This window comes from Papilio xuthus, unplaced genomic scaffold (genome assembly GCF_000836235.2).
Source record: "Papilio xuthus unplaced genomic scaffold, Pxut_1.1 DF827679.1, whole genome shotgun sequence".
In the NCBI taxonomy this organism is placed as follows: domain Eukaryota; kingdom Metazoa; phylum Arthropoda; class Insecta; order Lepidoptera; family Papilionidae; genus Papilio; species Papilio xuthus.
Genome location: NW_013530970.1, coordinates 4,219,884 through 4,234,424, shown reverse-complemented (window position 1 = coordinate 4,234,424; position 14,541 = coordinate 4,219,884). Strand labels below are relative to the sequence as shown.

Here is a 14,541-nt window from a genome sequence, read left to right as displayed (position 1 = left end):
AAAAAATCTTAGTTGCTTATGTGTTCGAGACTATGCTACATCTATGCCAAAATTTCACTGAGATCCGTTAAGCCGATCTGGAGATTTAACAGTGGTAGAGCCCACTTTAACATCTTCGCACGAATAGGCCCGGCTCGCCCGGTGAAATACCACGACCACACAGAAGACAGGCAGTCTGATGAGTGTGCGTCCCGGAGGCCTAATTTAGTCCTCTTTCCCTTCCCACCCTTTTTCTTATAAGAAAAGGATGGGAAGTGGAAGTTTACTTTCCGAGTGAGAGGATGCATGGAAAGGGAAAATATTTTCTTTCTGTGCATCCTCTCTTCCGTCGATTAAAGGTAGGCAACGCATATGCAATTACGTATGTCTATGGGCACCGGTCACTTCGCTATTTCAGCGATTTCAGGTGGCCGCTCGCTTGTTTGCCACCTTTTGGTATAAAAAAAGATACCTTCTTAGAAACATCAATTCATCTAAACATTCGCATTTATAATCTTTATATATATCATTCTTCTGTGCGTGTGTATGTCACTGAACTTCTCTCAAACGAATGGACCGTTTTTGATGAAATTTTTTGTGTGTTCAAGGGGATCTGGGAATGGTTTAGATTCACAATTTTGTCTGCTGGACAATGTTTTTTTAACTAATTTTTAATTTATTAGTAGTTGTTGATTTTGGAATGTTTTACATTGGATCCGACAGACGGCGCTACCATCGCAGTGTCAAATTTTAAATAATATTCGAATTAAAGACGTGTAGACAGGACAACGTCTGTCGGGTCCGCTAGTATAATATAATATTACATATATAGTAAGAAGCAATATGACAAACAGCTGTTCAGTAGTATACCAACGCATAGGTTATAAACTTACAATTCTTGATCTTTATTAAAAAAAAATTTGGTACAAAATTTTTATATTATTTTTTGTAACGAACAGAATTTGAGAAAGTTTTTGAGATATTTTAACACGAGCCTACCCCGATTACGTACACATTCACGGCGGTCACGGCAAACTGCTTATTATGAATATGACCTCAAATAGAGAATCGAATCTTTAATGAGAATGTCGAAATTTTACGTTCAATGTTAACATTCGATGTGGCAAGCTATGTAAAAAATATTTCGTTGATTAAAAAATATCAAATACTAGTTATCGCCCATGACTTCGTACGATCCGCATTAAAAAAAAACTTAATTAGCTTATGTGTTTTTCCTAATTTCTTTATCTGTGCCAAATTTCAGCGAAACCCATTGCAGCCGTTCCGGAGATACCTTTTAACAAATATCCATCCATGCATCGAAATTTCCGCATTTGTAATATCATTAAGATATCCTTCGAGTTTATATCGGGCCGAATGGAGGTCGATCTCTGCTTACCCCTTTGGACTACGAACGAGATTTATTTTGTTGTTGCTTACGGCCAGTTTATAGTGTCTAATGGAGTGATTTGTTATGGTGGTACTACAGGGGTCCACGGAAGATCCCAAGGAATTGAACGATGGAGGAAAAAGTTAAGGATTCAAAAGTTAAAGAAGAAATGTAATAGCAAAGGTTCACCGAAACTAGACAAAATTTAAACGGTGGTTTACGAGAACAAAGTTTAGGAACCTCTTTATTACCTTTAACCCGAACAATTCAGGAAGATGCATAGATCTGCCTTGTCATATTCGTCGTCTGTATTTTACGGCAGTTGTTTACTCACTAATTCCAAGTTATCACTTGTTTATTACAAATAATTATGCATTTTCCGCATACAATTAGTACTACTATTTGCATTTCAACTGAAATTATAATATTGAAGTAAGTTTTAATTAAATTTTAGTACTTGAACAAAATTTCAAACAAAAAATAGTAAGCAGATATATGAAATTTTCTATCAAGAAATATATGATGTATATGATCCCCTCCAGCATTCCACAAAAGGTTCATAATCTATCCATTTCTATAAGTAAATGAATAACGTAACTTCGTAAAACAATTTGTGTCTAGGAATGTTAATAAAATATATTAAGTCGCCTGAAGACCCCATATATCAGTCTAGACGGGTGCGCCCCTAACAAATTGTTATTCGTCACGCAATGCTCTAGTGTATTTGAAAAGATCAATAAGGTAAACTAAATTTAAGTTAAGCAGATAACTGGTTGCCACAATAAATTGAGAAAAAGTGCTTCTGAATATTTTTGCAAAAGTGTGGCGCCTACTTATTTTATTACTGCAATTTTTACAGAACGAACTTTAAGCATTCACATTATTACTTTTTACACTATCTTTCCATTCGACATAAAATTAGTTAAAGTTATTTATTAAATACACTTTAAAACTGTTTGTTAATAATCTCAAAGGCATGGTGGCATCTACATGTTTTAAGAATAGTAGTAGTTAAAAAGCATTTTCAATTTGTACAACAGGTGATTATTTCGACAAATATTGTTCTTATATGAAAGACCTTAAGAGAGGATTTGCATTTGGAATGTATTAAGTAAAAAATCGAAGTATAAATATTACAGGAATATACGTTACTGCATATTTCTGTTATAAAACCAATGACTCAGGAAAAAAAACAATGTCTTTGTCCTCATACATTTTTTTATCACAGGTCACAGAACTGAACTGATATGATTCATCAATAATACATGCACGACTTAATTGTCATTATACCATATTATATATAATAGAAAACATATTTTTAATTATTTAATCAATATGTATATAATCTATGTCTACGTCCAATTACGTCAACTCTATATTGCTTTATCTTTCGAAGTTTTAATAAATATATTATCTATAAAATTAGGTAAAGTTGTAATTAATTATTTTCTGATTAGTTTTTAAGGAAAATTGTGCAATACATTTGTTAAAATAAAGAATAAAAAATGCCAGGGGAGAGCGAAAAGGCGACATAACAACGCCAAAAAAAGAGAAAAAACAATGGTTAGGTCTTCTGGAAATAGGTATATTATAAAATATTTATTCGGGAAAAAATTGGCACAGGTTGTTTTGACCAAATAGCCAGAAATTTTATTATTTTTCCTTCTATTAATCTCATTCGACATATTCGCATAGTAAACATCACTTTCCTGTAAAGACGGAAACGCTTCACAGGATGTTAGCTATAAGTTGTGATTAATGGAATATTACAAATTAATTAAAATTCCACAATTCTCATTAAAATTAACACTGATAATTGTGAATCATAAAATACTAAAATTAACTGCTAATTAATTGACTTAACGTTCGTGACAAATTCTGTATTATTATTTTCAGGTGAAAAAAAAACTTCCCCGTCATTTATTCTAATCGGGGTAGACAGTGATCGAAAAGATGACTCACTGAATGTAGAGTTCAATGAACAATGATTTTTAATATTAAAATGATAAAACCGATTAAAATATTTTTGTATTTTAACACGTTAAGTGCTACATATTTTCCATTACACAAAAATTGAAGCAGCATCCAATGCGTTAATAGCAGAAAAGTTGATTTAATACCGTTACTAATTAATTTGGAAACGATTATCAGGCGGTAAAGGTACTGTTAATAAGCTTAAAACAATTAGTTTTATAACTAAGCATCAATTTAATAGTACCACCCTGTATTTGAACAGTTAACAAATTACCGTTGTCTGAAACTTTTTATAGACACAAGCTTATAATGGAACACGGCTAATAGCTTCAAGTGTTATTTTATAATTTTGAATCGTCTAATTTATTTAGGCTGCTTATTATATTCGCGGCTTAGGTTTAAAAATAGTCTTTACACGTTTGTACAATCATATAAACAAGTGTTAGCGTACAAATCCTTAAGACATTACTGTGTCACTTGCGTTTTCTTATGTCTCTATTTTATCAAAGAGAATGAAAGGGATGACAATATTATTAGAAGTGGTACGGCAATTGAAACCCACTGTTATAGTGAAAGAATGAATCACGCACACATGTTGATATGGAACAAAAGTGATATAAAAATTATTGCCAGATCGTATCGCACTTTTGTCGGTAGGATGTGGCATGTCGATATCACGTGCACTATTAATATTCTACGATTTAAGGATTTCTTAGTTTTTTATTTTTCACCATAGTATAGTGTAAAATTTTGAATGAATACATTCTTTCGGCATTAAAACAAATATATTGGCAATTTTAGTACAAGACGTAAAGTAATCTAGTGAGTTATTCGTAAAGTAAAATATTTACATTAGCTAAGAGCAGACATCATCTGCTCGTTACAATAACAAACGATATGCAAAAAAAAACTTTAAAATACGTAATACAATTTAGTTATTAATAATTGAAGATTGCTTTGAATCAAGTAAATTTTACGAAACATGCAAAATGGGTGAACTGCGAACTTTTTGGCTGAACACGAACGATGGTTTGTTAACGTGGCAAACAAAAATTACATATCTTATTAATATCACAACCTTACTAAATCTTACTTAAATTATAAATGCGAATGTTTGGCTGGATAGATGGTCGTTTGTTTGAAGATATCTCTAGAACGGTAGCATGTAATTCGCTGAAATTTGGCATAGATGTAAAACTTAGCCCTCGACATAGGCTTAGCCCTAGACTATGTCGAGGGACAACCTGACATGCATCTGGATGCTGTCAATAATATTAAGATTATTAGAAAATAAGTTTGTGAATGTCGTAATATTGTATTTATTGTCAGTGAATAAAGGCTTTATCTATCTAAAAATTAGCCTTTTATAATTTCTCGCGAACGGAGTCACGGGCGACAACTAATCGCATTAAATAAGGAGATTATAATGCAAACATATGCGAAAGACACCAAATAATCTGTTTTATCAATCGAAATCTTTCTTCGATAAACATGGATAGATTGAATAACAGCCATGCTTCGTTGAGCAATTGCACAATTATTCCATCGTCCGTGTAACCTCAATACAAATAAAATCGTGATCGGAAAGTAAAATAGTCATTAACGAAAAACTTAACTTACGTGCATTGTAACGGGATAAAGTAAACTATTAGGCAACGGTTACTGACCCTACAGTTATCATATACTTAGCAAACGATGCATTTTTAAAAGCCAAAAGTCCCTCAATACATACGTAGACCTTTAAGTTCTTGTCTGACAGTGGGTTTCGATTGTAATGACACTTGAATTAATACATATTGTTGTCTCTTTCATTCTCTTTGATAAAACCGAGACAAAAATATATTAATATAGTCATGGCAGTCTACAGTGATATAAAACCTTTATGGTCAAACTTTAATACTGGTTTCGGTGTACTACCTCATAAGGTATTCACCAGAAAAATATCAAATATCGCATCGATACGTTTCTTTATATAAATATGTGAAATAACCTGTCGTGACCTACTAGTCTTGTATGGCGAATAGAGGTAGAAACGAAACGTCGGTGTTTCGTATAAACGATCCACTTTCGCTTTCAGAGACGAGCATTGGTTACGATTAAGCATATTTTAAGAAATGAAAGGAAAAATAGTTGAAGTTGTCTCTGCTTAAATCAAACATGTGCAAACATTTTTATAATAAACAAATATTTCATAATTACAGATAATAAAATTAACAGAAAGAACAGACAATTTATGAGTATTCCACAATGCTTCAAAAATCATTATTTATCTATACTATACTATCACTGGCTGATAATAAACAAAACATTGTCCTCGAAACTGACGAAAAAAAATTCGAATGCCAGTCCGCCAAAAGTGTTAGTCGCGCGCCGGCGCCAGCATCGATCGCGTCAATCGGCGTCTGTGCGTTAGTTTAAGGCTCCAATTTCTTCGATATTTGGACATGGCCCGTTTCGCTACTGAGCTTCCTTCCTGTGAATCATGAATTGAACGGAGAAGCTTTCAGTCCGCCGCTGGGCACATGGCGCCGCGAGCGTCCCACAAACGTTCACAAACTTCTGCGTTACGTATTAAATATATTTTTATCAGTTAAATGCCGGTCGTAGTTTTAAGTGCCAAATTTACATGTCAATGCGGTGTATCATTTTTTTTTAGTGTTTGTTATTTTTAAAACAATGGAATTGCAGTTCGTTTTATTAGTTTTTCCGTTTCTATGGAAATGTAAGTATTCGAATATTTTACGATGATTCAATTCAATTACTAAATGGTACGAAGAGGAAATAATGTAGACAGAAAATTATAAAGGAAGTTGTTAAGGACGCGCTATAGTTAATTATTTGACAATTTGTATTCTGAAACGTAGTTAAAAACGCAGACGCTAACTCGTTAACGACTATTATTATTTATTAAAAAAATAACTTGACACATATCTGTATTGGTAACTATAAACATTTTAGTTAATGTTAGGATAAACATTATCTTGACAATAATTCTTTAAATTAAATGTAAACAAAACACTATTGTAATTAGTTACATACATAAAAACATATTTGTTTAAAATAAAGTCAACATTTCCATTTAACACTATATTAAAAGAGAAACGCGGAACTTCCACTTTACGCGTCTTTTGTGAGGTCGTGTACTCTAATGATCGAGATGGCCATTCGTGTAACAGCGACATTATGCAGCGACTCTAACACTTTTATAAAACTCTTCAATTTCTTAACTTATTCTCAATGTTAATATCTTACTAATATTATAACGCGAAAGTTTGGATTTTTGTCAGAAAACATATCCAGAACGGCTCAATGGATCTTGCCGAAATGGCATAGATGTAGAACATAGTCTGGCACAATACATAGACTACTAATTGTTTTTTAAATTCCGCGCGAACGAAGACTGCTAGTAATTACATTATAATCTTGCTGGTATATAATAAATAACGTTTGCAAAGTTGACATCTAAAATGTCGTTAAATAAAAGACAAAGAAATTGTGCTTGAAAATAAGCACGTCACCCTTCAGAAGGAATGTTTTCGAGGAAGCATGCATTATATCAGGACATTGCACTAAATTGTTTAAGTCGCTTTTGAAGACATTTAACATCGAAACAGCGACACATTTTAATTATAATTATTTCCTTTAATTTCTTGTTGTGGAAAATCCAGAAAACATTCCAATACCAAAAACATATTGGAATAACAGGACAAAGGATTTGAATTATTAAAATTAAATTAATCATTACCTATTTTGTGTGCATTTGTTAATAAATCAATAATTAATATTTCATATATTCTAGTAACAAGAGTCTTAAAATATGATATTAAATAAAATATTAAAAAATAACTAAAACATATAATTATTTTAAAAGGAGTTTAAATTAATATATGTAATATATGTAAATTAGTTAATCATAGTTCAAATACTGATGAAAAATCAATAATTTTCTCGGAAATTATCATACATTTATCTGAATATCGTTGATTCATCACGCGTTAATTCACAGCGTGTCTTGTTCATCTATGACATACCTCAGATTATTTGATTTCCTACATATTTTTTTGTTTCAATAATTTATAGCTGACGTTCAAAATAACTATCATAATAGGATAGAGATATATTATCATCTTACTAATATTATAAATGAGAATGTTTAGATGTATAGATGTTTGTTTGAAGGTATCTATAGAACGGCTGAAATTTAGCATAGACGTAGAACATAGTCTGGAAGAACACATAGGCTACTGCTAATACTTTACGTTGTATATAGTTACTCAGTCTGACCCTGGAATAACCTAAAAATATCTCTAAGTCTAACGCTCTTAGCTCTCAAGTATTATTGTTTTATAATTGCCAAAAATTGCGAGCATTAATTGGAGCAATTCGTTGTGAGTTCATTGTGCGTTACATCTGTAGCGTCGTTAATACGTCACATTGTTAAGAGATTCACTTATCGATGAAAATATAAAACACATTAAAAATACATTTATCCAATGTATTAAACCTTTAACGATCAGCTGAGATCGTTTCAGTATAAAACATATCGTCATCTCTGTCATTATCTTTGACAACAAAGAGATAACAATATGTTTTAAATGGAGATTACACAGACACAGAAACACATGGTTAACGATTCATTTTTCGCCCATCTTTGTCGTTCTTTTGTTGTACTGACAGGTAACAAGGAGGGTAATATTTATTACGGGCATTTGTTTTTAATTAAATATGAGTTAGACACAATTTATTATTAATATTATCTATCCGAACAAACTTTGAGTACTAAAGGGCTAGTAACTAACAACGCATGAACATTTTCCTGTTGTTTTCTATAACAGAGCGTATTTTATATAAAATTAACACTTTATCAATTTGTGAAACGCCCACTGACTATTATTTAACTTCACAAATAACGTGTTGACAAATGATACAAAATACAATCATTTGGATCCACTAAGTAGTAAAAGTAGATTCATTTAAATACTAGCGATCGCCCACGACTCCGTCAACGCGTAATTAAAGAAAAACTGGCCTATAATATGAACGAGGTGTCAATAACCTTTCTGTCAAAGTCCTAGCCGTTTAGGAGATAACCCGAAACGAACGCGAACTTGTGGACATACAAACAAAAATATTTAGGGAATAGACATTTAAAACTGACTTTCCATTGGGCTTCATCAATATATAACATTATATATACATAATAAACAAAAAGTATTATACATAAAACACTTGGCCTATATACTTAAATATTTCATATACAGACGAAAACAAAAACATGCACTGGATTACTATATAAATATTGTGGTTTATGAGTTCCGTAGACGAGTAAGCAAATACTAAAAGTATTTATAATTATAAACAAAATAACCAACCTATTAAAAATTATCGATTTATTACACCACGCAGCACGCTTGGACAGAATAAAAAATGTATGTAAAAAGGCATTTCCTATCCAATAGATAAAATGCTTAAACGAGTTCTAATTGTAATATATCAGTTCAGTTTTAATTAAATAAAATTTCTATTTATGGCCTTCCTCAGTAACCAATAAATAACCCTGAGTGTCAGTATGACTTCGTTTATGTATTTGTCATAGGTCAAGATCTTGTATTGAAAGTAGATTTTAAAATCGAAATGACAATATTTACTACTTATTCTAACCAACACTTTAATGTTTTTTATCTAATCAATATTCAAAGCGTCCTTGCGACAAATGCTCAAGCATGTTCGAATATAAAAATGTACGCGCATGATCTCCCACACACATCCGTCCGCGCTTATGGCCTCATTACTACATTGTAACATAGCGGACCATTTCTATGGATTCTTTGTTCGCAATCGCCATATCTGCAGATGCGCATCCCAATAACTTAATGAATACTAAACGTGGAGATATTGACGTAGATATAGGATGTTGCAATATCAATATAGATTGTAGCGTCCTCGGTAGGCTCTAAGTTGTTTTTTTTGTATCATAAAAAAAACTTTTATAAAAAAACTAAGAGAGATTTATAATAATAATTAAAAAAAAATTATAACGAAAAACACTTTTATTAGTAGCCTATGTGTTCTCCCAGACAACGTTATACTTATATGCCAAATTTTAGCAAAACAAATGCAGCCGTTTTGGAGTTATACGATCTAACAAACATCTATCCATCCATTCAAACTTTCGCATTTATGTTACCAGTAAGATAGCATACAAGTTGGTTGTATGATATGAATGTAATGTCATCAAAATTCACCAATCATTAGGATGATGAATTCAATTAGTAACGAACAGGATATAGAGAAATTCACCATTAATTCTTGGTTAATTTTCTTCTGCGTGGTTTTAGGTTTACAGTTTGAAAAGTACTAATCTATTCCATATTCGCAGTGTCATCATGCTTGCAATGCTACAAATGCGATCCGGAGCGGTTGTACAAAAACGACGCGGTGCTGTGCGAGAAATTCGACAGTAGTTCGAATTACGTAGTAAACTGCGAACACTCCTCTATGTGTTATAAGAGGGTCACCACATTGGACTTGGGGAATGGAGGTAAGAACAAATTTACTATGGTATTAGTATTTAATATGGTAAACGAGCAAATGCAATGGGAGACATCTAAGGGTCATTTTCACCAACCAACCTTTAGGTTTAGTGATCACTTAACTAAGAATATTTTAAGACTTGTTGGTGGAAACGGACATAAGCAGTCGACGATCACAGACTGAATAGATGACAAACTACAATTATCATTGTAAGGGACCATCGTTACAAGTTAGAAACAAATTAAATGTATGGAAACAGTCACCACTTCAATTATCGTTGAAGAATCAGATGAAAATATGTACAGGGTGTTTAGAAATTGACTCTCATCGTTATTTAAATCATTGAAGCTCCAGTAATAAGTAAAGGGATTAAGTATGAGATGCATACATCTCATGAAAGAATACTTTTAAAAGCTTTTATTCTTAAAATCGCACTTTAATTCTACTATTAATTTAAAAGCTAAATTAATAAAGAAAGCGCAAAACTAATGTGTTGGTAATTGATGTCGTAATATAAGTGTTTAATGGTATCGGAGTCTTTGCAGTTAAGACGATCATAAGGTCGGCGCCGTTTATAAATAAATGTGACTAAGCAAATAAGTTTGTTCACACACAGGATGTTAACCACTAGTTGAAATGTTTAAAATGAGAAAGTAAAGAACAAAGTGATTAAAATTACTCATATGTTAAACAAATTAATTGGATTAAATAAGTTTTATAGCAATAACACGTTATAAATTAATTGCTATTATGTTTCTATTATTACTGTATTAAAAAAGTTAATCATACTAAAAACACAGGTACATTACGTGGCGATAATTAAATTTTGGACAGCGTATTATTCTATTATTAAATATTAAACAATGATACATACTGTATTTGATTAAATTAAAGCTTACGAATTAAGGTGCCTCAACTTTAACCATAACTTAAATAAAACATTGTTGTAGGTTAAATATAGTACAGCATATTAGAGCTTTTCAATGAACTAAGTATTAAATACTAACTGTCGCCCGTGACTCCGTCCGCACGGAATTAAAAAATAAAACACAATTAGTAGCCTATGTGTTCTTTGAGACTATGTTCTACATGTGTGCCAATTTTGGTAAGATAATGAACATTAAAGAGACTGGCATTATTCAGTTGTAACCGATCTTTTATTGGGTATAAGGTAGTTATAGTTCTCGGTCGCAGTAACTGATTTCTATGTCGTATTAAGCGATGTCTACTGTATTTAGAACATCGTTACATCTCGTCTACTAGTTTTATATTCTGTTAATTGAGTAGGCACGAAGTATTAGCGTCCGGGGGTAATTGATTAACTAACGAATGAGGTCACTTTGTATACAAATCTGAACTCCAAACGAAAGATGCATTCAATTATAAGAGACGTAATTTTTTTATCAGCTAGTCGCTGTCACCTCCGACTCCGTTTACGTGGAAAGAAAAATAAAATTAATAGCCTATGTGTTCTTCCACTACTATGTTCTGGTATGTTCTACATCCATGCCAAATTTAATTGAGATCCGTCCATCGCATTATAATATTCGTAATTATAATATTAGTAATACGTAAGATTGTCATATGTGTGTTTTAACGTTTAACTAAGAGACCAATTCAAGAAATTTCTATCGTATTATGAACACATTCCTTACATCCTGACCTCTTTCGTTGGATAACTCGAAATTAAAAACGTTAAAAACATGTCTTATTAAAAAAATATATTTTATTTTCTTTTCTAGTGACTACTAGTACAACAGTTCGTGGTTGTGCAGCACAAACAATGAGTGGGAATCAAGCGAAGATAAACGGAAAATGGCGGCCGGTTGACACGATATACGACGTCTATGAAGAGGGTTGTTCTTACGACCCTACTGACATCGAACGCACAACAAAATCATTGTACTGTTACTGCCGCGGCGATTTATGTAATGGTATAGGAAAATATCAAGCAAGTTTGTTTTTAATGTTGGTAGTTATCATTAATTTATTTATAAGTTAAATCCTGTGATAACTTTAGTTTTTTTTTAAATTAAAGGCAATCAACTGGTCATTAACACCTTCACTGCCATCAATATAGTGGCATGGAAAGTGTTAAAATAAAATTATATATGCATATAATGCAATGGATAATTAAAATAATTAAAAAATACTCGTAAGTATCAAAGTAAAGGAATGAAAACAAGAAATATGAAATATCCTGACAGATAAGAAACATTCCATATTGTAAGTCCATTTGCGATTTCACAAAGTAATTAAGCCAGTGTTTAATAGGAAAGACGAAGTATCTATTACTTAAGTTGGCACGTCCTGGATACTACAACTCTTGTATTCGATGTGCCAACTTAAATGCCGTTTATCTATAATTTTCATAACATTGTTTTCACAAAATATACGTAGTAACAATGTTGTATTATAATTTTTTTTTAATTTTTAAGGGTCAAACCAAATATTTTATTGTAACCGTACGTAAAAATACCATGTAAGTGTAAAAATAATTACATTAAATTATGTCTAGACTATTCTTAAATGTAATATTAAATGAATAAAAAAAAATGTTTCTTTTTTTTAAAAAAAAAAACAACGATTTGAAAAATTATATTGTCAATAGCTTTTGAAATATCTGAGGCGTTTACTTTTTATCAACTCTGGTACTTAGCAAAGTCGAGAATACATTTTGAACGTATGATAATCTCCAATTAGGGTTTATTAAGTGAAAGATATTATGTCAGAAAGAGACAACAAGCTTACAAACTATAAATATAAAACATCGCTATCTCTACCCCATCTAGAGTTGACCTAAAAACTTCGAACTAAATTAAGTAACACTAGTAAGTCGTAACAAACATAGAACTAGACTAGATTTGTCTATAATAAGCTAAAATCGACCATGTAATTTACTAATGTGGAAACCTGCTTAACGTTTTTATACATGACTAATTGTCGCCCGCGACTCTGTCCGCTCAGAACTAAAAAAGTATCTATAAGAAGGATGTGCGTTGTTCTAGGCTATATTCTACGCCAGATTTCATTAAAATTCATGCATCCATTCTGGAAATATTTTCTAACAAACATCCATACATCCATCCATACATCCAAACGTTTGCATTTATAATATTAGCAAGAAATAAGATGTATTTATTATTAACAGCCGGACTATTAAATTATTCAAACTTTAGGCAGATATATAATAATAAACTTATATAAAAACGACTTAAAACTAGTCGGTGCCACCGGACGAACAAACGTGCTTTACTTTCAAACAAATTTTACAATTATGCAAGTTTTTAAATGAGATAAATGACATTTTAAACGTATGCCATCTTCTACTGTAAAGAAGTATATTTAAAATTCATCAGGATAGATTGATTAAATCTTAAAACAGGTTGTCGACTACTGGCTAAAATAAACACAGATGTTGTCTAGACTTGGTCTAATTGGACATGTGTTACAACATATTCCAAGAGTCACATAGCCTGTAGATATTTCCGTAAGAAAACATATACCTTATTTCTAATCAAAATTATATATAATACTTTTTATATTCAGGAAGTTAACATTAAAATTCAACTAACGTACCCGGAATTGATTTGAAATTTCATTGTTATTTGATTGCTAATAATGTACACTAAGTGTTTATTATATAACTGACTGTATGGCAGAAAGTAAAACATAGCGAAAACGGATATAGTTGTTTTCAGATATATTGGGGGATGCGGGTACAGCGTACCACCGAATACGTTAAGCCGCCAAAATATTTGAAAAGAATTATATTACAATAGAAAGGAAATATGAATCATACATTTACTAATGTACAAAAGGTGGATTTGTATTCAAAGAGACATCTCTACATCCGTATTAAAAGCGCATAAATGTCTATTAATATACTATCCACAACGCTGCGGTACTATCACTTATGTTACCGAACGTTTGTGAACTTCGACAGTTTATAATTTTACTAGGCATATTTTAAATTGAGAGCAATTTAGAATTTGACTGCTTATTTTTTTACAGTTTCTAAACTGTCAGAATTTTTGTTAAATATTACATTTTTAATAATAAAATATTAAGTACATTAGATACAAAAATTTCGCTTGTGCCATGTTGCCAGTATAATACGCCTAGTTAGTTTATAATATGGCGGACTTAACAATCGGTCAGTGACATTACTTTCTATCAAGATTCTGTTCACGTGTAGACGCGCCGGAATTTAACAAGGGCGGCATTCTTTACAGTTTTGTTGTTGTGACGTCAGCTATTGTTTGACTCACGGTTTCGATCAACATTCTCGTCCTTGACGACAATAAACTTTGAAACCGTTAAAAAACTAAAGCAAAAAATAGCGTCCAGAAATAATAATTGTATAAGCCAGTCTTTGAGTTGATATAATTTTATGCATTCAGACTGATTTCAGAACGTAAAAATTAATTAAAAATAATTTAAATAAATAAAAGATTTCAGAGATCATTCCTCTTTGGATGGATGTACATTTTTATATTATTTCCAAGATACTAGTCAAATATCTAAGGCAATTCTTCTATCTATATTATAATTAACATATTAATTTTATAAAAATAATGCGCACGAAACATAAATAAAATATTTTAACAATAATACTTTGATATTATAAAGTCATAACTTTGAGAATAACGCCATCTAGGTGA

The 14,541-nt window shown here is 31.5% G+C and overlaps 2 protein-coding genes across 2 annotated transcripts in view; one reads left to right on the top strand and one right to left on the bottom strand.

Annotated features, from left to right (window-relative positions):
• LOC106117763 (serine/threonine-protein phosphatase 6 regulatory ankyrin repeat subunit C) overlaps nt 1–14,541 on the bottom strand; it is a 50,159-nt gene that overhangs the window by 32,786 nt on the left and 2,832 nt on the right. The window lies entirely within an intron of this gene.
• On the top strand, nt 5,702–12,390 carry LOC106117766 (uncharacterized). Its single transcript, XM_082930798.1, is given in 4 exon segments — nt 5,702–5,988; nt 5,990–6,065; nt 9,723–9,884; nt 11,620–12,390. Coding segments are annotated over 4 exon segments (549 nt in total). The 5' UTR covers nt 5,702–5,937; the 3' UTR covers nt 11,880–12,390.